Here is a 25,095-nt window from a genome sequence, read left to right as displayed (position 1 = left end):
ACCAACAACTAACTAATATATAATGAGTATTTACTTTATACCAGATAGTGTTCTGTGCTTTAAAAATGCTAATTCTTAATCTTCATACAACCCTATAAAGTAGGTATTACCTTCACTTGACAGACAAGAAAATGGAGGTACAGAAAAGCTAAATAATTTGACCAAGAGTTACAGAGCTCAAGAACAGGACAGCCAAGATTCCAAGTCAGCCTGCCTCTCTCCAGAATCATACTCAAAACCGCTATGGTTTACTACCTGACTGTAGCTACTACATCCAAAAGCCCTTATTCCTAAATCATCAAAGGAAAGGGTCTCTATTGTATACCACAAGGAGGCATTTCTAAGGATAGAAATTTGGAAATGGTTCATTTTATAAAGTTTTGTTTGACAATTTACAGTTTAAACTAAAATTCATTATGTTAAAGCTTTCACTTTGCAAAAAAGCTATTAACTTTATTTAAAAAAAAATTTTCAGGTAGGCCTGATTACACACACATACACAGGTTCAAAGGTTGTTTACATGTGATATAATAACTAACATTTTGAGTACTTCCTATTTGCCAGACACTGTTCTAAGTGCTTTACACATATCATTTCTTTTAATTTTCATAGCCCTATTAAGTATGTGCTATACCCCACCTTACATATGGGGAGACTGAGGTATGGGGAAGTTAAGTATCTTGTCCAAGGCCAGACAGCTAGAGCTGGCTGTTGGACATAGATGACAGTCTAATTCCAGAACCCACACTCTTTTAACAATTCTATATTAATTTATCAAGATAAGGCATTTCAAAGGACTTATTTTTTTCTCAGAAAGTTCTCAATGAGCACTCAAGAAGGATAATCAGGGGCACCTGGATGGCTCATTCAATTAAACGTTGGACTGTTGATTTACACTCAGGTCATGATCTCAGGATTCTACACTGGGTGTGGAGCCTGCCTAAGAATCTCTCTCTCCCTCTGCCCCACCCCATCCCTCTTGTGCATGCTCATGTGCATTCTCTCTTAGAAAAAGGATAATCGGCTATAATTTAACCGAAGCATTTAGTATTTTTCTTTTTAACACTAAGTTAGACGCACAATAGAACATTTATTTTTGAACATACTATTAATTTGCTGGTTTTTTAAATTTATATTACCAAAATTGTTACCAAGCTCACAAAATTCAGAAAAACTTGTAACAGGTAAATTGTTTCACCCATTGGAAGTATATAATTCTGGTTTGACCTTAGAAGAGTGAAATAAGTCAAGCAGAGAAAGACAATTATCATATGGTTTCACTCATTTATGGAACATAAGAAGTAGGAAGATTGGTAGGAGAAGAAAGGGATAAAGAAAGGGGGGTAATCAGAAGGGGGAATGAAGCATGAGAGATTATGGACTCTGGGAAACAAACTGAGGCTTTCAGAGGGGAGGGGGGGTGGAGGAATGGGATAGGCTGGTGATGGGTAGTAAGGAGGGCATGTATTGCATGGTGCACTGGGTGTTATACGCAACTAATGAATCATGGAACTTTACATCAAAAACCAGGGATGTACTGTATGGTGACTAACATAATATAATAAAAAAATATTATTATTAAAAAAAATAAGAAGAAAAAAAAAAAAGGCCACCTAATCTATTGGTCTTTCAGCAGACACATGGAAAAGAAGTTAGAACCCAGACACAGACTGTAGATAATAGAGAAAGGGAGTGAAATGCCTTGTATGAGATCTTGTGATAATATACAAATATATTTAGGAAAGATCATCTGAAGCAAAAAGACATACTAACAATTACAGTGACAAATAATAAGGAATATATAATCATATGTTAGCTTATTCAGAGTATTGTGGGAATGCAGCGCTGAGAGCCATTAATGCTACTTGAAGAAGTGGTTGAAGACTTCACAGAGAAACCATTTCTGGGAATAGGTTGCTGTTTCCAAATAACTAAAATACAATTTGGGAAATGCATACTTAATTCATTAACTTTCCTTAACGTTAATGTGAATTTACCAATGAAAAGAGTTTGCCTAATTGTACATCTCTTAATCATGAGAAATTAAAATAAGCTTTTAAAAAACAGGTAACTCTCGCAACCCTGAAACTGGAGTTTATAATATTGCAAAATTAAATACATTAACAACTTTAAATGACCTAGCAGTTAATTGCTCATTTCTTTAATTTCATTTAGCATTGATCTAATTCAATGTAGAAGGTTACATTTGTACAAGTTTACACAGCTTAATGATTAACTATATTCGCCTGCCAACCTTACTGTTCATGTGGCAAATTGTGGTATATATATAGAGTTTAGAGAAGTCTAGGTCTGCTTACAGGAAAAAATTAGTTGAATACTTAGGATAAAAATGCACACGATTAAGCTCTTTCTTTTTATCATTCCTCTAGTTATTTCTTCCAAAATTGACCAGGACTATTCGTCATATGATTCTAGGTCTCCAGAGCCAAAATCAAGATTTGCTATGTTAGATGATGTAAAAATTTTAGCCAATGGCCTCCTTCAATTAGGACATGGTCTTAAAGACTTTGTCCATAAAACTAAAGGCCAAATTAATGACATATTTCAAAAACTCAACATATTTGATCAGTCTTTTTATGACCTATCACTGCAAACCAATGAAATCAGAGAAGAAGAAAAGGAACTTAGAAGAACTACATCCAAACTGCAAGTCAAGAATGAAGAAGTGAAGAACATGTCAATTGAACTCAACTCAAAACTTGAAAGCCTCCTAGAAGAAAAAATTCTGCTTCAACAAAAAGTGAGATATTTGGAGAAGCAATTAACCAGTTTAATTAAAAATCAACCTGAAATTCAGGAACACCCAGAAGTAACTTCACTTAAAGTAAGTAGAAATCAAAGAGGGTTCATGATTATGTTTCAATGTGGATCTTTTTAAAAAATATTTTAAAACATGCTACTACTTTGTTGAATCATTGAATACTATACCTTTCTCTAGGAAATAAAACTTCCCATTATAATTTCAAGTTGGTTTTTATGATTCCCTAATATTATATATAAAAACAACTAAACTTTACATTTCAGATGAAAATTACAAATCAATTAATAAAATTTAGAACACTAAATTATTACAAATTACTGGAGGCAGGTAAAAAGTTAAGGAATATAATTTGAAACTATCCTCTCTTGTTAAAAACGCATATAAGTAAAAAAGTAAAATAAAAATAAAATGGATAAAAGTAGTAAGTAGATGGTAAAAGATTAATTCCTATTAAAATGCTAGTTGTTTTTTTTCCCATTTAACTGAAGTACTTTAGAGTTCAGGAAATCAGGTTTTAGAGATGGTACATTTTAAAACATAAAAACAAAAGGATTTGAAAGAAGCATATAAGAGAAAAAGGTTGCCAATATTGTTATCTAATCCACTATTAGTTTTAAAATTTTAGATTGTAATAGTGTTATAAAAAATTAAAAAGTCTAATTTAACAAAAAAGAAATGAAAAATAAATAAGAAAGACAGTAACTTCTAACCACCCTACAATCTATGTCCAGACTTTTGTAGAACAGCAAGATAATAGCATCAAAGACCTTCTACAGACCGTGGAGGAACAATATAGACAATTAAACCAACAGCATAGTCAAATAAAAGAAATAGAAAACCAGGTAAGTCAATATTTTAATGGTATGTCCAACCTTCTACATAAAGTCTAGTTTATGAAAACATTGGACCCTAAATTTATTTTTAAAACTTACAGTTGGATAATGAGTAAACAGATCACATCAGCATGATTAAGACAGTAGACTCTGAAGCTATTAAACTACCTGGGTTTGAATCGTGGCTCTAAAACTTATGTGTGACCTTGAATAAATTACTTAACCCTTCTGTCTCTCAGTTTCCTCACTTATTCTATCAAGAAAATAACAGAACCTGGGGCGCCTGGATGGCACAGCGGTTAAGCGTCTGCCTTCAGCTCAGGGCATGATCCCGGCGTTCTGGGATCGAGTCCCACATCGGGCTCCTCCGTTATGAGCCTGCTTCTTCCTCTCCCACTCCCCCTGCTTGTGTTCCCTCTCTCGCTAGCTGTCTCTATCTCTGTCAAATAAATAAATAAAATCTTTAAAAAAAAAAAAAAAGAAGAAAAGAAAATAACAGAACCTATCTTTAGGAGTGTCATAAGAAAAAAAAAGAATTAACTCAGGTAATGTATATCTTCAATATGATTCTATCAAAAGTTAAAATTAGAGGTGCCTGGGTAGCTCAGTCGGTTAAGCGTCTGACTTTGTTTGGCTCAGGTTGTGATCTCAGGGTTCTGGGATTGAGCCCCACATCGGGCTCCCTCGGCCCCTGCTTCTGCTCATGCGCATTCTCACTAGCTCTCTCTCTCTCAAATAAATAAATAAAATCTTTTTTTAAAAAAACCTTAAAAAAAAAGTCAATATTAGATTACATCTCTCTTGGTTCAAAACCATACAATGGCTTCCCATCTCACTTCCAGCAGCCCAGAAGACCCCACACGACTCTTATCTCTGACTTCATCTCCACAACTCTAGTCATACTCGGGTAACTCTTCCCAGTTACTCAAACACATCAAACACACATCAAACATGCCACTGTCTCAGGGCCTTTGCCCTTGTTCCCTTTATCATCCAGGAGAAGATTCCTCTTCTCCCTCACATCTGCATGGCCCACTCTCATTTCTTTTAGGTGTCTGTTAAATATAAAATTCTCAGTGAAGTCTTACTAGGTCACTTAATCAAAAATTGCAATTCCCAAACCCATCCTTAAAACCTGTAACCTTCTTCATTACTCTTTTTTTTTCCTTTATTTTTTTTCCTTTATTCCTACTTACCTCTATTTCACATAATATATATATTTTAGTTATTTATTTAGTCTGTCCCCTCACTAGAATGTAAACTCCATGAAAACAGGGATTTTCTTCATTTTTTTCATTGCTGTTGCCCCGGAATATAGAATACTGTCTGAGACACAGTAGGAATTCAATAAATATATGTTGAATTAATAAAGTTAATATCATATTCAACACAAAGAAGTCAATAAAAGCTTGCTATTGTTAGTAATATTAGAAACTGTGTGCCTGATAATTTAAGTTCAGTATCCAACAGTATAATTAATCTATGACATAAGCAGCTAGCTAGGTGAGGGAGATACCTACTTAGAATAAAGCTATGTGAGAACCTAAATATTTCAAAAGTATGAATTACTAATACTATGAAACAGGTACTCCAGAGGGTTCCAAAAATCATACAAATTTGGAGAAACTTTAAAAAAAAAAAACAATTGCCAAGAATTATAAAACAATTTCCACTAAACATATTGTTACACGTTTCAGAAATTTTATAACTCATAATTTCAGGTTATTTTTGCTAATTACGAATCACAGTCTAGTAGGTTACTTTATTATTTTTGCTAATTATCCAAAAGGGTTTTTGCCAATTAGTTTTGATTTACATAACTTCCTCATTACGTTATTTTTCTAAATTCTTTTTTCTTATATCTTTTATTATGGTTAAATGAGCCTACTCACAAAACAAAATGTCACTATTATCAAATGATATACATCTTTTCCAATAAAATGTATGAAGAATTCAAAACAACGAATATCTGAGTTAGAAGAAGCCTCAGACCATCTCATCCAGGTTCCTCGAATTTCAAATAAGAATCCAAAACTCTGTAAGTTAAGTGCCTTTAACATCACACACTTACCTAGGATAAAAGGCTAATACCCAGTAAATTAACTCTGCAACAGATCCTTATGAATAAGGTCACAGGAATGCTGACATCAAAAAACACTATTAAGATATTACATAATCTGTTTTTCTCAGGCCATCAATAAGAAAAGCTACCAGTCAATAAATTGCAAACCCAGCACATTTTGCATAAAAATAAACTGTTATTGCTAAGCACTGCTAAACTAGCAATGAAATACTGAATGTATTGAAAGTAAGCAAATAAGCCTGCCAATTTGTTACTTCTACAGATATATTTACATTCCAAAAAACTACTAAGAAAGCAGCCTTGTTCGAATTATGTGCTAGGTCTTTAAGGCAGGTCTGAGACTCAATCAAAAGGCCTACAACTGAGAATTATTAAGCTTAAAATTGTCCTGTTACTGAAGAGAATACGTATTCTATTCATATAAATAAACAGAACATATTTAAAAATGCTAAGCAAAATCTTTACCTTTGGTCTTGCTGGGTTTTGACCAATTTTTGGTTTGTGCTTTGCTCTCTTTCTTTCTCTAGTTTTTTTGAACTCATTAAATGATGTGCCTGATTAAGTATTTTGAGAAGAGGTCACCTGTACAATCTGTATATCACTGCTTAACCATTTTAACATCAAAAGCAATAACATATTACGAACTTAAAGATGCATACAAGTTGTACTTTTGATATCCTCCCTCAGATTCCCCTAACTGTATATTCAGTACCATTTTCAAAAGAAAGACTTATATTCTTTCCTCAGCTAAGAAGAACTGGTATTCCAGAATCCACAGAACATTCTCTTTCTTCTAAACCAAGAGCACCAAGAACTACCCCCTTCCTTCACTTGAATGAAACAAAAAATGTAGAACATGATGGTAAGTTAATTTGTTGGGTTTCTCTCTTGAAGGTATATTATCATCAAATTTTTCTCCTATCTTAAACATTCCCATCAAAAACTGCTATTCTCAGGGCCTGTTCTAAAACTAAAAGAGAGTAAAGAGTCAAATCGACCAAATACGATGTGTGAACCTAAATTGGATGCTGGCAGGTTTTTCGTTTTTGTTTTTTTTTTTTTTAACCCTACAAAACACATCCTTAAGACAATCAGGAAAATACAGATATAGACTTGATATTAGATAATATGACATTGTTTTAAATTTTCTGAGATGTAATAATGGTATTAGAGTTTTATATGAAAATAATCTTATGTTTAAGAGATACGAGCTGAAATATTTAAGGGGTTAAGGGTCATGATGTCTGCAAATTACTTTCAAACAGCACAGCAAAATACATATTTGTGTACATGTATATTTATGAAATAAAAATGGCAAAAGATTAACAATGGAAAGACTGAAGTTCTCTCTAATGTTTCTACTTTCTTGTTGAAAATTTTCATTTTAAAAAAACCACAAAGATGAAAGAACGAAGTCTCTATTCCCAGCCAAACATTAACAAAATGATAATACTTTCAAAACACATTTACTTTTATGTAATTCACAAACACACACAAAAGGTCTCTGTAAGTTTCCTTCACATATGTTCACTCTTTCCACATACACCTGCTGATTAAGTGCTATGCACCAAGCACTATAATAATGTCTCATATGTGGCATTATATTTATATTCGTCCTATATCTAGCAAAAATATGTGTCTAAAATTCTCATTTTGTCACTTTTCCTAAAAGGAAATCAGTTTAATAATAAGTATTTTAATATTGTTTGCATAATATGCCATCTAATAAATCTGCTTTAGCATAACGGACTTTCTTGGTAATACATTACTGAAAAAGGCTAAGGGCTACATTCACCACAATTCCATAAAATGTCAAGTAAAAGCTCAAGCTCTAAAGATACCATTCCTATATCTTATGTAATAACACTTTCTTGATTCTAGACATTCCTGCTAATTGCACCACAATTTATAACAGAGGCGAACATACAAGTGGCATCTATTCCATTAGACCCAGCAACTCTCAAGTTTTTAATGTCTACTGTGATGTTAAATCAGGTAACACCAGCTTGAAGAGAAAATGAACTGTAATTAGCTCAGGTTATTCACTACCTATTAGTAAGACTAATCCTACTATCTTTGTTCTGAATATATGTAAAATGAAATATAAGTAACATGAGTAGTTGCATAGCTCTAGTACTTATAATTGCCTTATTTTTATATTTACTCATGCACTTATTCAATATTCTCCATCGTTTTCCAAAAAGTAATCTGAAATTACTATTGTAATAAGTTTATTAAGAAAGATTCATTAGTTTCCCTTTACTTAACTTCCTGGAACCATAATAAATAATAATGGTATTACCATAATGATATTAGTAACTACATTACACAGCCACTAATTAAAATCAAAACAAGAAAACAGTATTTTGGGGCACCTGGGTGGTTTAGTCGGTTAAGTATCCGCCTTCGGCTCAGGTCATGATCCCAGAATCCTGGGATCGAGCCCCATGTCGGGCTCCCTGTTCAGCAAGGAGTCTGCTGCTCTCTCTCTCTCTCCCTCCCTCTCCATCTGACCCATCCCCCGCTTGTGCTCTTTCTCTCTCTCCCTGTCTCAAATAAATAAATGAAATATTTTTTAAAAAAGAAAGAAAGAAAACAGTATTTTGTTACATCTGTCAGTGTCAATCTACTTAAAATACACAATTTTGTTCATTATATTCAGATAGTTCATGGACATTAATTCAACACCGAACAGATGGATCACAAAACTTCAACGAAACTTGGGAAAACTACAGATATGGTTTTGGGAGACTTGATGGTAAGGTGACTTCATTCATTCATTCATTCACTTGTTAACTTAAAAATATTTACTGGGAATCTATTTTGGATTGGGCATTAGGAATGCAACAATGAATGAGGAATAGGCCCAGCCTTCTTAGAATTTGTTAATAAATAATTACATATCTGTTAGTAATTTACACTTATTACAAGCGTCTATTTGAATTATACTTAATACAACTTCATATCTGTTCTTAAGTATATGTATCACAATTTAATTTGATGGCTTCTAATGATCATAATTATAATTATTAAAGACAATTATGATTAAATGCTATGTGCTCTGATAAGTGGTAAATGCTATGAATGAGCTATGAAGAAAACCATCCTTATCACTGGTCACTCTATTTTGTTTTTTAACATTTTTGATACTAATTATTTGGAAGGTGGAAGAAACAAGGAAACTCAGATGTACAGTACTAAATGTTTAAATCTCAACTGTTTAAATATTATAAATGTATGCTATAGAAAATGTGATTTAAAATAAATGAGTTAACTCAGTACAATTATTATAGTTTGATCACAAAATAAATAAGATAAAATAAAATAAGCAAAACAAAAATAAATGACAGAGATTTACAATCCAAAAGGCACAATATAAAAATTCACAAATATAAGTACTCATTTATAAACTGGAAAACATCCATTATTATATCAAATTTTTTATTAAACATTCAGTAATATTTGACTATTTAAAAATTTTTATATTCAAACACTAGTTAATTCCCTAACTAAAAGGTATAGTCAGTGATATGTTTTGTAGATCCAAATCTTCTAAGAGTAAGTGCAACTCTAAAACAAAAGGCTTACTGCTAAGTCCAGAATATTCATTTATTTCTATAAGAAAATAAGCCATTTAAACTTGAAACCCCTAAAATTGTCATCTAATTCAATAGCAATAAAAGTTTGATTTTTTTCCTTAAACACTTTAATAGAAAGCATTGTGATAATTAGAAAGAAATCTCTTTGTATTTGTTGTTTTTAATTCCAAATAAAAATAATTTTTAAAATTAAAAAAGAGCCGGTACTAAGAATTGTTTAACTTAAAATGTCTAAAAAATTTTATTCCCTTATTTTTCTACAGAGAAAACATATACCAAGCAAATATCAAAAGCCAAGACTATATTTGAAGAAAATGACACTATTATCATCCAAGTAATACTGGGTGTAACAGAAATACTTAACAAACCTTTCGATAGTATATGGGTATTAATGAATTCCTCTACATCTTTAGTTGTAAAGCCAGTACACCTAAAGACCTAGCAATGAGATATTTTACCAATGACCAGATCTAAAATATCTATAATTGCCTAGTATGTTTCACCCATGAAATATGTCTCATAAAATTCATTTTAAAAATGATAATCGTATTTTAGGCAGGCCTATTAATATTTTTAACATTTTTTGTACATTTCATTATCTTCAATAAAATCGTTTTAAAAATAAATATTTTAAGAGACTCTAAAATAACCAAGGGATTCAAGACTAAAACAACTCATTGACTTACACCAATAAAAACCACTATCCAAAAAAAAAAAAAAACCGTTGGTACCTAATCTGCAGTTAACAACCCACAGATTTTTATTTTCTTTTCAGGAGAATTTTGGTTGGGTCTAGAGAAGATATACTCCATAGTAAAACAATCTAATTACATTTTACGAATTGAACTAGAAGACTGGAACGACAACAAGCATTATATCGAATATTCCTTTCACTTGGGAAATCATGAAACCAACTATACATTACACCTAGTTGAAATTAGTGGCAATGTCCCCAATGCACTCCCGGAACACAAAGATTTGGTGTTTTCTACTTGGGATCACATGGCAAAAGGACATATCAACTGTCCAGAAAGTTATTCAGGTATCATTTTCCTAATATCAATACTTCATTTTCATATCTACAAAATACCTCCCCAAAGTATTAGCTAATATCTACAATGTCAACTCTTTAAAAACTGAATCCCAAATAAACATTTTCTCTGTAGGCAAAAATCTCTTAACATAACTATTAATTTGATTCTAGTTCAACCAGATATTTTACCTAAAACCTTTCTTAGGTATTTTATTTTGGGTGATATACACAAGATTTATACAGATTATTTAAAAGTGGGATACATGCATTATGCATACAATACTGTCATATTTGTAAGAAGTGAAGATGTACTCATGGGGAAATGTAGTAACAGTAACTATGTGAGTTTGTGTTCATTAAATGCCCTATCTTTTTTAGGAGGCTGGTGGTGGCACGATGCTTGTGGGGAGAACAACCTAAATGGTAAATATAACAAGCCAAGAGCAAAAACTAAGCCAGAGAGGAAAAGAGGAATATGTTGGAAGTCTCAAAATGGAAGGTTATACTCTGTCAAATCAACTAAAATGTTGATCCATCCAACAGATTGAGAAAGCTCTGAATGAACTGAGACAAATTATAAAGCCAACAAATTAAACATTAAACTCATATAAAACTACTGTGGTTTAATAATTTGGTATTAAATCCCTAACAGAAGGCTTCAGAAATAGATTATTTTTTAAAGTCACTATCAGGGGTGCCTGGGTGGCTCAGACAGTTAAGCGTCTGCCTTCGGCTCAGGTCATGATCCTGGGGTCCTGGGATCAAGCCCCACGTCAGGCTCCCTGCTCAGCAGAGAGCCTGCATCTCCCTCTCCCTCCGCCTGCCACTCTGCCTACTTGTGCTATCTCTCTGTCAAATAAATAAATATGTCATTTTTTTACATATATGACATGTGAATATGTATGATCTATGTGGACCCTACATAAATATTTTGTTCCAATAAAGTACAAAAGAATAAGTTTTAGCTTTTTAAAACCACAGCCAAACTGTCAAAATTGACTTTTTAGAGCCAGGATACCATGACTCTTTTCCAAAAAAACCTGGAAGCTTTCGAATACAAAATAATGCATTATTTAATATACCAATTGCGTCTTCTATTTGTTCTCCAATTTTTTAGAGATTTCACAACACGTTTCATTTTGTTCCTTTTAGGAGTACTAAGTGAGTTTTTTCTGCATAATATATGCTCAGATTGAGAGATAATTCTGGTAGAGAAAGGATTTTTTTATGATTCACAAATTGTATCCTTCTGTCCTCACTCCTTTGCCAAGTATTCTAATTACAAGTATTCTAATTACACCACTAACTCACAACTGCCTAATCTAATGGCCTTTCCTCAGTCCACATTCTCTTGGATCTCTCTGCTAACTTACTAATAAACAATATTCTTTTTTCAAACTTGACCCTCATTTTGCTTCTACAATATAGCTATACTCTCCAAGGATTATCCTTAACCTGAAACCATTTTTTTTTAAAGATTTTATTTATTTATTCGACAGAGATAGAGACAGCCAGCGAGAGAGGGAACACAAGCAGGGGGAGTGGGAGAGGAAGAAGCAGGCTCATAGCAGAGGAGCCCGATGTGGGGCTCGATCCCTTAATGCCGGGATCGCGCCGAGCCGAAGGCAGACGCCCAACCGCTGTGCCACCCAGGCGCCCCTAACCTGAAACCATTTTTAAGCCCTATTCCCACCTACTATGTGACATACTTGGGCCAATGCACAATCTTCAAAAATCTCTTCCACTCCCATCCTCAGAAATTCTATCTACTCTCATGAACTCGTCTATGTTCCATGAGTAAAGTTCCCAAATTTACGTATTACTTCCAGATCTCTCTCCAGTTCCCCTTCTTACATTGCCTATCTATCATTCCTCCTTTTGATATCCTACAGTCTCCTCAAATTCAACATATCAAATAAATTCATCAAAGCCCTACCACCTCTGCTGGTCCTTCCCCCCTTCCTACCGCATCGCACTCCCCCTTACTTCTGTATATCCATTAATGGTACCACCACGCTTCCAGTCACCTAAGCTTAAAACCTGGGAGACATCTCTGCCTCTTTACTTAAATTTGTGAACCACCGCTCCTGTATCATAAGCCACTAAATTGAATACAGTCTTCTTTTGAAAAGACTGTTAATATGATATGCTTTCTTCCCTAACAAGGCCTGCTTTTAACCTGAGTTTTAAACTATCTGAATAGTCTCCTGCCTGGCCTCCTAAGTTTATGTCTGTCTTCCTTCAGTTTTCCTAAAACAAATTTACAATGGCTACATACTTTGACCTGTGTCGTTCAAACTTGTCTATTAAAAGAGTATAACAGCTTAAGGATACTGAAAACACATCTTTACAATTCTAGAGTTACAGGATGAAATGGCTTTATATGAGCCCGTACTTCTTTTAGAAACTTTTTTTAGGATTTTACCTTAAATCTTACCATTTATCTTAAAATTGCATGTGAATTGTATTTTCTACTCTATAAATCTTCATATAAAAGTAGTTATTTCCTCCCCAAATCTTCTAAAAAGTGGTATTCCTGGAAGCTGTTTTATATTTGTCCTGCAGACCTGCATACCCTCTGTAGCAAGAACATGTACCCCAACTTGAAGGGCAGAAGCCTGTGGAACAACATCCAAGCCTCTTCCAGATATTCAAGGGTTTCTATAATCTGACCCCCAATTTCCTCTTTTACCATTTCTTGCCCAAAACAAACCCTTAGGTCTTCTCAAAATGATCTACTTTTAAACATCCCCTGTATACTCTCCTAATGCCATTCCGTTTGTCTAGAATGCCTCTATACACCCTTTTGCTTGGCTAGGTCCCATTTATACTTCAAGGTATAAATGATCTCACTTCCTCTACAAGTATCCTAGTAAATGGGGCTCCTCCCTCTAAAACCATGCATCAGTACTGTCTGTACCCCTCAACTGGCACTGAGCAAGTGAAGAAAAGACAGAAAGGTACATATGGCAAATCACAATAGAAATTGTTAAAAATAGTAATAAAAACTCCAAGAGCATCAAAAAGATAGTCTATCTACTTGATTTGAGTGAATTACTGCCAAATTCTATACCAAGAGTTCAATCTGAACCGGTGTGAATTCTACCGAGCAAGGATACACATTTCTCATTTTGGGGGTTACCTATTTTTGTATAATCCGTTTCTTCACTGTCATTCTGTAACCAGCATGTTCTCATGCTTGTATCTTTTCTTCCTAATAGCGTAACTCATGGAAATCAATCAGCTCATTTGCTAAACAAAAATATGTGCATTAACCAGTATTTACTGAGTTCCTACTATTTGCCTCCTTTATAAAACCTATTCCAAATATGTGTTGTTACATATTTCACCTTCTGTTACAGCATAATCAAATTTCCTTGTGATTTCTCTCATCACTAACAACCACAGCACTGTGTTTATGTATGTACTGCTAAGTGATCATCCAACACAGTAGTTTTGAAAATTAAAAACAAAATGGCCAAACAGTTGGTCCTCTTATCAAAGTCCAAAGTGTTCTCATGGCAAATCAACTAGGATAAAATTACTCAATTGGTGTGAAATGTTGAGTTCAAGGCCATGAGAGTAGGATTAACAATCTCCCATAGTATGCCTTTATAAAATCAGGTTTCAATGACATTTTAGAAAATATAAAATCAAGGATGCCATCTCAAACAGAAAAACTGTTTTTCTAAATTCATCTGTTTAACCCTGGGAACAAACACACATGTAACAAAATGATTAGATATATCTAAAAGAGCGGTAATCTACAGCCTTAAAGAGGTAAGGCTGTCACTATTTGTCTTCGAATAAGCAATTTAGCCTCAGTCTCCACATCCCATATATGGGAATAATGATAATCTTGCCAAATGTACTTCACAGGGTTTTGTAATCCTCAAGTAAGACAGAGTATTTGAATGGTTTTATGAACTATAAAATTCTAAACATGGGGCGCCTGGGTGGCTCAGTTGGTTAAGCATCTGCCTTCGGCTCAGGTCATGATCCCAGGGTCCTGGGATCGAGGCCCACCTTGGGCTCCCTGCTCAGCAGAGAGCCTGCTTCTCCCTCTCCCTCTGCTGCTCTCCCTGCTTGTGCTCTCTGTCAAATAAATAAATAAAATCTTAAAAACAAAAACAAAAACAAAAATCTCCATGGGCGCCTGGGTGGCTCAGATGGTTGAGTATCTGCCTTTGGCTCAGGAGATGATCCCAGGTTCCTGGGATTGAGTCCCGCGTCGGGCTCCCTGCTCAGCGGGGAATCTGCTTCTCCCTCTGCCTCTCCCCCTGCTTGTGCACTCTCTCCCTCTCTCTCTCAAATGAATAAATAATATCTTAAAAACAACAACAACTCCAAAGCAAGATCTACCATAATATGACCTAGTTCAAGAATCATGAATTAGGGGCGCCTGGGTGGTGCAGTCGTTAAGCGTCTGCCTTCAGCTCAGGGTGTGATCCCAGCATTCTGGGATCAAGCCCCACATCAGGCTCCTCAGCTGGGAACGTGCTTCTTCCTCTCCCACTCCCCCTGCTTGTGTTCCCTCTCTCACTGGCTGTCTCTCTCTCTGTTAAATAAATAAATAAAATCTTTAAAATAAAAAAAAAGAATCATGAATTACATGGGTCATAATATAAACAATATACATTTACTTTTGACTGGTCAATCCGTTTCTAGAAACAAAAGTTTAGGGAAAAAACTCAATCATGTTATAAGCTTACTAAGCTACTCAACAGAAAAACATACTGAAGGATTGACAGGTAAAATGATATAATGACTAGGCTTTGTTTTAAAGTACTATCGAAAAAAGGGAACAGGTAATAGATAAAACAATAGAGGGGAGCGCCTGGCTGACTCAGTCAGTGGAACATGCGACTTTTGACCTCAGGGTTGTAGGCTCAAGACCCATATTGGGCAAACAGATTACCTAATAAAAAAATAGCTTATCTTAACTAACCAGAATTTAAATAAAAATCTGAAAAGAAAAAAAAAGAATGACAATGGAGGTTAACTGTACTGTTCTATTTACTTTTGTATATGTTTGTAATTTTCCATTATAAAAAGTTTAAGACTCTATTCAGATCAGTAAACCTACAAGTTTACTAAGGATTATTAAGAGATGTATGGGGCATAGTCCTAACTGGTAACCAAGGTCCAGATCAAAATGAATGGCATCTTTTAATTTTGTTTCTTATTTATTTATTTAAGAGAGAGAGAAAGTGAGAGAGCACAAGCCGGGGTGGGGCAGAAGAGGGAGAAGCAGACTCCCCACTAAGCAGGGAGTCCAAGTGAGGCTGGATCCCAGGACCTCAAGATCATGACCTGAGCTGAAGGCAGACGCTTAACCGACTGAGCCACCCAGGAGCCCCTTCATTTTGTTTCTTATACTGTTACCAGGTCTGAACCACTACATTCATTCTTACATTCTTAGTAACACAGTATTTGCCAGATACTGTCTTTCTAAAAATTGGAAGAAAAACAAAGATGAAAGTTCAGTAGGTGATTACAACCAAGGCAACTTTGGAAAAGAGGCCAACTCTAACAATTTCACCAAGAATAGCACGATGTGTGACGTAGCTCTTAAAAACTGAACACACAGCATTTGCTCAATTAGATTATACCCTGATCTTTGTAACTCGAATGCAACAGTGGAAGTCAAGTACAAATCTGGAACACGCATAACATTACACACAATCCAGTATCTAACTTTCAGATGATCTCAGATACTCCATAAAAAATTTTCCCACTGTTATTATTTGGTTATCTTTTTTTTTTAAGATTTTATTGATTTATTTGAGAGAGAGAGCATGAGAGAGCAAGAGAGCACAAGCAGGAGGGAGGGAGAGAAGGAAAAGCAGACTCCCTGCTGAGTGGGGAACCCAACGCAGGACTTGATCCCAGGACCCTGGGATCACGGCCTGAGCCAAAGCAGATGTTTAACTGAGCCACCCAGACACCCTACTTGGTTATCTTAATGTAACAACTGCACTAGTATTTTTTCTGTGATACTGTGATAGCTAAGTATTTCCTTGATAAAGTAAGCATTTGATGTAAATAAGCTTCATTTGTTTGGCACAATAAGAAATACATGACATTAGTCACAAATGACCATATATCTGTGTGTCTTCATTCAGCTCTACAGAGGATTTGAAAAGACCAGGTCTCTCCTGGATTAACACTCTACAAGAATAAGTGAATAATCAATGTGTTGAGGGGGGGGATTTAAATACAAAAATCTCTAATTTTTAGGTACAGCTTAATAAGAGATTTTTTTTAAATATCTTTGAAAAATCACAATTTCTTTAAAATCATAATTCTTAAAAATATAAAAACAAATTAAACTAGCAATACACATTTTTTACATATATATACCCTTTTAGACAGCTTTTCCTACATTGTCTGATAATAACCATAAATATTGGAGGCAAAAGTGTTAAGCAATAGGAAATCTGTCATTTTCAGAATCTAGTTCTTTTTAACCTGTTTTCTCACCTCAGGCCAAATGTTTGCTTCAGTCACATCCATTCATTCTCCCTCTATTCATACAATATTTAAAAATCTTTTTTACCCCATGAGACTCTTTAAAAAACACTCAAGATTCAGGGCGCCTGGGTGGCACAGTGGTTAGGCATCTGCCTTCGGCTCAGGGCGTGATCCCGGCGTTATGGGATCGAGCCCCACATCAGGCTCCTCCGCTGTGAGCCTGCTTCTTCCACTCCCACTCCCCCTGCTTGTGTTCCCTCTCTTGCTGGCTGTCTCTATCTCTGTCAAATAAATAAATAAAATCTTAAAAAAAAAAAACCACTCAAGTTTTGTACTAAAAATAAAAACAATGTGCAAATATTTTCTTAAAACTCACATTAAAAATGCTTAAATTTCTGGTTCTTTTACAAATGTGAGCCCTCTGGAATGTCAGCTGATCATACTGGTTCTATGCAGCTTGCTACACATATAATGAGATAATGGTGGTATAGAAACTACAAGGAGTCCTAGTGTCAGCTGCACTTTTTTTTTTAAACATTATTCACTGGAAAAATGTACATACATAGATTTGTATAATGACCACTAGTGTGTATTACCTGAAATTATGGCTTACCGCAAAACATTCCTTAAAAGGTTAAGAAGAATTCAAACTGAGCTAGAAGAATACTACTGTGATCCAGCAACAATTTAGTCAGCAAATACATGTGGAAACTTATGCAAATATTTTATATTTGCATGTTAGCTGATATCTGATCAGGTTTCATACATCCCCCTTTTGTCATTCTAGAATTATTTCTATGCTATATTTTCTAGATATGATAAAGAGTTTTTTTGACACACTATAAATTCCTAAAAATATTAGCTGTCCATGGGACTAAAAAATTCTTTAACAGTATTAAGTAAAATAAGCAACCTATATGATTTAATGTTCAGGTAGCATGGGCACTGAAGGCTCAAGTAATAATACAAAACAAGCTACTATTAACTTTGATAACCCCCCTTTTAAAATCATTTTCTTATCTAATTATACCCCAAAAGCCCAGAATCCCCAAGGTTTCAAACTATTCTCTCTCAAGTTGTATAATGCTTGGAGAAATGTAATCTAATAAACCCAATGATAATAATAATGGCTCAGCTTCTACTATGCACTTAATATGTGCCAGGCACTTTGCAAAAAGCTTTATATGTATTATTTAATCCTCACAAATTTCTAAGATACAGGAACGTTTATTATCCCCATGTAAAAAGAAGGAAAACCAGTCAATCTCCACTTTTAAGTAATTCCTAAAATTAAATGTGGCTGCAAAATATGGTTCCATTTCCCAATTTTTCATAAAATATGCATAGTCATACCATTTCAAGTAATACAAAAACTATTCTTTCTTTTTATAACTCAGAGATCTTTTTTTTTTAAGCATACAATCGACTTTATAATCACTCTTTTTTTTAGAATGAAAGAAACTTTTTTGCCAACATATAACAACAGGAATAATACCAATGAAGTACAGAAAGCATAATTCTACTTCTATATTCTCGTGTACCTAACTTTCTTTACTTCTTTGAAGACACCCTTACAGTAGAAAATTATTAATCTTTCTTAAACAATGTGTCCTTCTTGCTTCAACAGTTTTCACCTATTACTAACAAAGCACTATGTACCCTAAGAAACTTAGCAAACTTGACATCCTATATTACAATTTACCAATGTTTGTTAATGAGTTAAAGCATTTTACATGAGATCCTTAAAGGCAGTACATAAGAAAGATTATACAAAATTCTAACCTGAAACCAATTTATTTTGATGAAAAATATTAGAACCTAAGGCAGTATTTATTTTCAATAAACGTTTAATAGGAATAAACCTAATCTTATTGATGAGTTTAGCTGATTCCACTATTCTCTGGGAATAAACTGCTCACTTTATGAGAGAACAGTTCTTCTTTACACATTTAATGAATCATTTTTTGCTCCAATGTTACTTTCACTAACAATGCTTGGGATGAGTATTGGCTCTTTAATTAACACGGTATTTAGATACAGTCCAAGCAAAAGGCACTGAGATTCGTTAACAGATCTCTCCAGATCATTCTCAAGCTAATTAGCTATGAATTCATTCTTACACCTGAAAAGTTTACTGCCAAAATAGAAAATAATTATAGTTTTCGGACAATCAATTATCCTTATTGGTAGCCTATTGTTTTCTCTCAAGTAGTATCCAATTTTAATCCAGTTTTACTTGTGGGGAAGAAGGAAAAGTTAACACATCAAAAGATTTAAGTGGATTTTATAAATTATAGGTTAGTATGGTTTTGCTGTATGAGTTTATGGAATTTAAATAAACATATATTAGTAGCTGTTTCCAGTAACTAGTTTGATTTCGGAAGATGATGAAATTAGAAAAGTACAGAAAAATTTGAGATCAGAAGCTGTCCAATACGCTAACCTCTAGCCCCATGCAGCAACTGAGTATTTGAAACGCGGATCATCTGAAATTGAAATGTGCTTTAAATGTAAAGTACACACCCAATTTTGAAGATGTTTTGTAGGAAAGAAAAAAAGTAAAATACCTCAACAGTTTTTTACATTTATTACATGTTGAAATGATAATATTTTAGGTATATTAGGTTAAATAACATAATTAAAATTAATTTCACTTGTTTCTTTTTTTTTTTTAATGTGGGAACTATAAAATTTTAAATTCCAAATGTAGTTCCCATTATATTTCTATTTAACAGCACTGATCTAGATAGTGACTTGCGTAGAGTTTTGAAAGTGGAGAAGGTAAGGCGTGCCTGGGTGGCTCAGTTGGTTAAACATTCCGACTTCAGCTCAGGTCATGATCTCAGGGTCCTGGGATTGAGCCCTGCTTGGAGCCCCCAAGTCAAGCCCTGCATCAAGCCCCACATGGAGCCCCATGTGGGGCGCTGTGCTCAGTGGGGAATCTGCTTCTCATCCTCTCTCTCTACTCCTCCCCCGACTGTTGTGTGTGCTCTCTCTCAAATAAATAAAATCTTTGGAGAAAGTAAGAACTATGGGATTTGGGATACATTTTGAAAGCAGAGCCTATAACACTTGTTTGAAGAGTTATCGGGAGGAGTAAGAAAATGAAAGAAATCACTTCAATTCTAAAAACTTTGGCCTCAGAAACTGGGTAACTTGGTGGTGAAATATGCTAGGATGGGGAAGTCTGGGCTGGAATCTTATGTCTGAGCTGCCCTGCTGGCTATCCCAATGTCAAGTCATGGGCTAGGCACTCACAAATAATGAGGATTCATTCATAAAGGGTTTAAGTAAACGAACCCTTAGAGTTATGGAGCGGTCAGCCTAGAATGCCTATCCAACAACTTTCTGTCAAGTATTCTAAGCAGTGGATCAGTAAACTTTGCTGATTAGTTGTTGGACCACAGAGCAGCCACATAAATTTGGTTCCTGTGGAACCTTAGACTCTGCTAAGAACATCTGAGGAAATATAGTAACTGGGAGTTCAAATGTTTTAATCTCATACCCACCATTCCAGTGCTAGCTCCACCATGGTGAAGTATACGTGACCTCTCCATCCCTTTACTCACTTTTAAAATGAAGGAAATGCCCACCTCAAGCTGAAGATTAAATAAGATAATCTATATAAGGTAATGAACATTTGACCTTTGACCTGGCACACAGTATAAGTTTAATACATTACAGCTGTTAATAAAATCATAAAGTAAGAAATGAAATAAGTAACAAAGCTACAAAGAATTTTTAGAGAATTTCATTCTAGTACTACTTCAATAATAGAATATATAGTATCTAATTTCAGAAATCTCCAAAATTAAAATGTGTTACCTGTACGTAGTGTTTGGAACATAGACATCCCTGGCAGGAAACTCCAAAATTTCTCTGGTAGGTCTAACCCTACTGTCTGGGTAAAGCTTCACTTGAAGCAGCTCTGGAGTTAAGCAATAATGGGGATTCTCAGGTGCAGGAGAAATGTCTATCTTCAGCTGAGCTGCATATAAAAACATATTATAAAAACAATGTAAACATAATAAAAACTGCATGTAAAAATGTTCCTGGAAGGATTTAGATCCTATTTTTGCAAGAAGTCTGGAAAGAAATTAAAATTACTATCATCTCAGACCTCTAAATTACTTCACTTTACCAAGTCTCAAACTTATAAATTACTGATACAGACCTAAGTACATGTAAAATAATAAATGCCTACCAAATGAATGAATGAGAAGAAAGAAAGAAGCAGAAGAAAGAGGAAAAAGAAAAAAACAGAAAGAGGGAGATAGCATAGAACAAGCCAACATTCTGAAAGTTAAGTGATTTAATTTAAACTTTTTACTCTGGAATGGTTCGCTCTGATTATAATGTGTATCTGTTTCTGAAAATTTACCATTCTATGTACATTTTCCTTCCTCTAAAAATTAATTTTAAGCCATGCTATTTTTTACCATTCTCATTTCAGTACTCAAATTATCAAAAGTACTGAATCTTTCATATAAACTGTTAAGACAATGAGAAGAGAATAATGAGGTGAAGAAGACTGACAGCCATTGGGCAAAGAAAGACATATGGATTAGATAAGTGAAAAAAAATACATAGCTACCAACAATACGACGTATTAGTGATGATAAGGGTTGTAATAATGTCTACTCAAAATTTTAAAATACCTGTAATAGGTCTTAGTCGCCGTAAAACAGAAGACGGCCTTCTCATATCAGCAAGAAATTTGTACAGATCTTCATCACTTAGGCGGTCTCCTTCCTGAAGAAAAAGTATTCAATAAAACAAATATAGTAGATTGAAAATAAATGTATATTGCCTGTTAATATTCCTACCCTCTTCTGTCGGTTTAGTCAGAATGAAAAGTAAGATTAAATTAATATAATTATGATTTAAAATAAATAACATGCTGATTTATTTCCTTCTTTTTCTGTTTTCAAGTTTTATTAAGAGTTATGATACTTATCTATACTTTAATTTTATATATTTACTTATAGCCCATTATTTATGTCTATAAGGTACTATAGGACTTTCTAAAATATAGAAAATCAATACAAGTTAGAGATAGATGAAAAGAAAAAAAGAAAAATAAGAATATAGACATAAAAGAAACATATATATATATTACAGTCTTAAAAATTTCTTACACTTGAGTTTTTGTCTTTTCAATTTTATATCACCAAATTTCTCAAATGCAAAATATACAGCATTAGCTAAATTTGAAAAAGAAAAGAATAAGTAGCAGCAAAAACTACACTTTTCTGATTGCAAGTACTATTTTAAAATTTTTTTCATTTGAGTATAGTTAACACATAATGTTACATTAATTTCAGGTGTACAACACAGTGATTCAAGGAGTTTATGTATTATGCTGTGCTCACCACAAGTGTAGCTATCATCTATCGCCATACAACACCATTACAATATCATTGGCCATAATCCTTATGCTGTGCCTTTTATTCCCGTAAATTCATTCATTCCATAACTGGAGGCCTGTATCTCCCACTGCCCTTCACCCATTTTGCCCATCTCTCCACCCTCCACCCCTCTGGCAACCATCAGTTTATTCTCTGTATTTACAGGTCTGATTCTGCTTTTTGTTTGTTTATACATTGGTTTACAGAAACTACTCATAAGGAAAAGAATAATTATCCTGATACTAAGACCAGAAAGAAAATTGTGAGACAATCTCAGTCAATGGGAAAAGGGACAAGCAAGCAAACAAAAAACCAAACCACACCTAATTAATATAAAATTTTCAATTTAATGTAACATTTTTTCTTAACTAAAATAGGTAACAATTTACTCTTTAAGTCAAGAATCAATCTTTAGATTTTATTAACCCAAACCTCCTGCACTTGATATCTTACCATTTTTAATGCACTGTTATATATTTATTTTGTGTTAATGAACAAATTTAATGTTAACTTTATTACTGTGAGCTCACCTTGAGCCATATCCCATTTGTTCACTATTACATTCTAAACAGAGTGAAGAATTGATCTGTTATCCCACTATTTAGAAAAGTGATTTTTAATTTCCAAGTGGTTCAAGATTTTTAATACTTTGGTAGTTTTGAGTTTTATTAAGTTATGATTAGAGAATTTCATTTTATGACGTTCTTTTCTGTGGCCTAATTATTGCAAATGTTCCATCAGTTGCTAAAACAGTATACTCTCTCCTTTTGAGTCAGATCTTTAAATGGTCCTTATTGATACAGTACATTCAGATTATCTCTACTTAATTATTTCTGTCTACTTAACCTGTTAAATTGATTCTATCATTGGCCTTCACTCTTTACTCCCTCTGTGCCTTTTGTTGGGTGAGGCATAATTCCCACCCCTCAGGTTGGCCATGTGACTTGTCTTGGCCAATAAGCAAATTTGATGCTTATTTTATAGGTAATGAGACCTGACAAACATCTGCACAAATGAGCTTTTCCCCCTCTGTTGAACTTCTGTCACTAGTATGAGAACATGACCAAGCCAGCCTGCTAGAGGATGAGAATAGAAGCAGAGAGACATGGAAGACACCTGAGTCATTTCAGTCTTCCCAAGAGAAGTCAGTCTAGATCAAATGATCTAAGTCAATCTCCAAGCATGAATGAGCCTAGCTGATACCCCCTACTTCCACACTGCATACTCACTACTGTGTATGCCAACTGATATACCTGTCAACAAATAACTGTTCTTGAAACTAATGGGTGGGTTTAATTTTGTCTATATATCTCCACATACTTTTAATAATTTTGACTTGACAATTTCAAATCTGTACATAAGCACTCCTGATTACTATATCCCAATCATGGTTAGTAATCGCTCATCAACTTAAAAAAAGAACTGCTTCTGTATCTCATTTAGAAGAAACTTGTACCTTGAATTCTACTATATTAAAATTGTAATCCCAGCTTTTTACTTAGTTTGCATTTGCCTGATGCATAGTATCCTAGCCATTTAAAAATACTTCTAAAAATTATACATGCTAATAATTTTAAAAAATACACTGTACAAAGTCAAGTACAAATGCTTTCCATTAAAATAAACAAACAGATAAATGCTTTCTATTGCTGATGTTTCCAATAATTTGAAGTTTTTACGATCACTGTGTGCTAGTTTCTAGCTACCAGACTCCACAATATTCAGTACATGGTGAATGCTCAAAAAATATTTGCTGGATAAATAGGCAGGTGGGTGGATTGATACTCAGTACATGCTGAACACTCAGGAACTATTTGTTGGATCAATAGATAGGTGGGTGGACGGATGACTTGTTGATTTAAGGTTACAATACCAGTTCAATAATAAAGTAGGCTGAAGAAATAAAAAAAGAACTGTGGAAATAGTGCAGAAGTGATATAGCGGTTGAAGAAGTAGAAAGAGAAAAATGTCATAGCTGCAAGGCTGTGTCACTGTATCACGTAAATCTACTGCCCTGTTTTTGTAGCTTTATTTGGCCTATCACTTCATCCAAGTAACACTGTGGCCTTTTCTAGACTCTTGTTCTATTGTCCATAATAAAAAGACCCTTACCACTTCAGACATTAGCTGCTTTACTCTCCATTTGACTCTCTCAGAGCAGCTGTCGATAAATGCTATTGTAATAAAATTATGAAAGGGGCTTCAAGTAGATTGCCATCTTTCACTTCATGGCACATCCTTTCCTAAACCCTCGCCCTCTTTCCAGTTATAAGATGTCAGTAGGCCAGGATTTCCTCCTCTCATTTAAAATAAGACCTAAAAATTAGGAATTCTTGGACAATACTTAGCACTTCCCCTTCATCTGTTCCAAAATACATACATGGTACCAATTCGGTTTGTATCAAAATCTAGTACGGACATGAATATGTGCATGTACTCACGTAAAAATTAGGGGGAAAAAAGCTCACTGAAGCAGTATTTAACCTCACTATGTGCAATGCACTATTATTTTTCTATTCTACTGTGTTTGTTTGTTTGTTTGTTTGTTTTTAAGCTGAGTATTATCTATTACATTTCCATTACTGTTAATGGATCATGACTAGCACTTGAAAACTACTGATTTGATTCATGATTTGAAGCACAGAGAACATATTTGCAAAAAATAAAATATCTTTGACCAAGAACTTCTTGGACCTATAAATGCACCTATAAAAATAATGTCGATTACATTTTAGCACAAAAATGCACTACAAAGGCCTAAAAGTCCTATTCCCTATACCATGGATGTGGTAAATTCAACCAAAAAAAACTTGGGTGGGGAAGAGAGATAAAACCACACAATCACCAACTAAGAAAATTCATAAACCATAAATGTTTAAAAGT

At 34.2% G+C, this 25,095-nt stretch overlaps 2 protein-coding genes across 2 annotated transcripts in view; one reads left to right on the top strand and one right to left on the bottom strand.

Moving 5' to 3' along the window:
* Nucleotides 1–25,095, bottom strand: part of DOCK7 (dedicator of cytokinesis 7) — a 201,827-nt gene that overhangs the window by 112,866 nt on the left and 63,866 nt on the right. The window contains exons 13-14 of the mRNA XM_040627213.1: nucleotides 21,463–21,556; nucleotides 20,630–20,792 (exon numbers count right to left, since the gene is read on the bottom strand). Of these exons, the coding sequence (XP_040483147.1) occupies nucleotides 20,630–20,792; nucleotides 21,463–21,556 (257 nt within the window). The remainder of the gene's footprint in view (nucleotides 1–20,629; nucleotides 20,793–21,462; nucleotides 21,557–25,095) is intronic.
* On the top strand, nucleotides 1,621–10,878 carry ANGPTL3 (angiopoietin like 3). The gene is made up of 7 exons (XM_040627215.1): nucleotides 1,621–2,845; nucleotides 3,514–3,624; nucleotides 6,446–6,560; nucleotides 7,580–7,693; nucleotides 8,361–8,456; nucleotides 10,073–10,339; nucleotides 10,709–10,878. Exons 1-7 carry the CDS (start codon nucleotides 2,351–2,353, stop codon nucleotides 10,876–10,878), a joined length of 1,368 nt encoding a protein of 455 aa, XP_040483149.1. The 5' UTR covers nucleotides 1,621–2,350.

Source organism: Ursus maritimus, unplaced genomic scaffold (genome assembly GCF_017311325.1).
Source record: "Ursus maritimus isolate PB19 unplaced genomic scaffold, ASM1731132v1 scaffold_12, whole genome shotgun sequence".
Lineage (NCBI taxonomy): Eukaryota > Metazoa > Chordata > Mammalia > Carnivora > Ursidae > Ursus > Ursus maritimus.
This window is presented reverse-complemented; position numbering and strand designations above follow the sequence as displayed.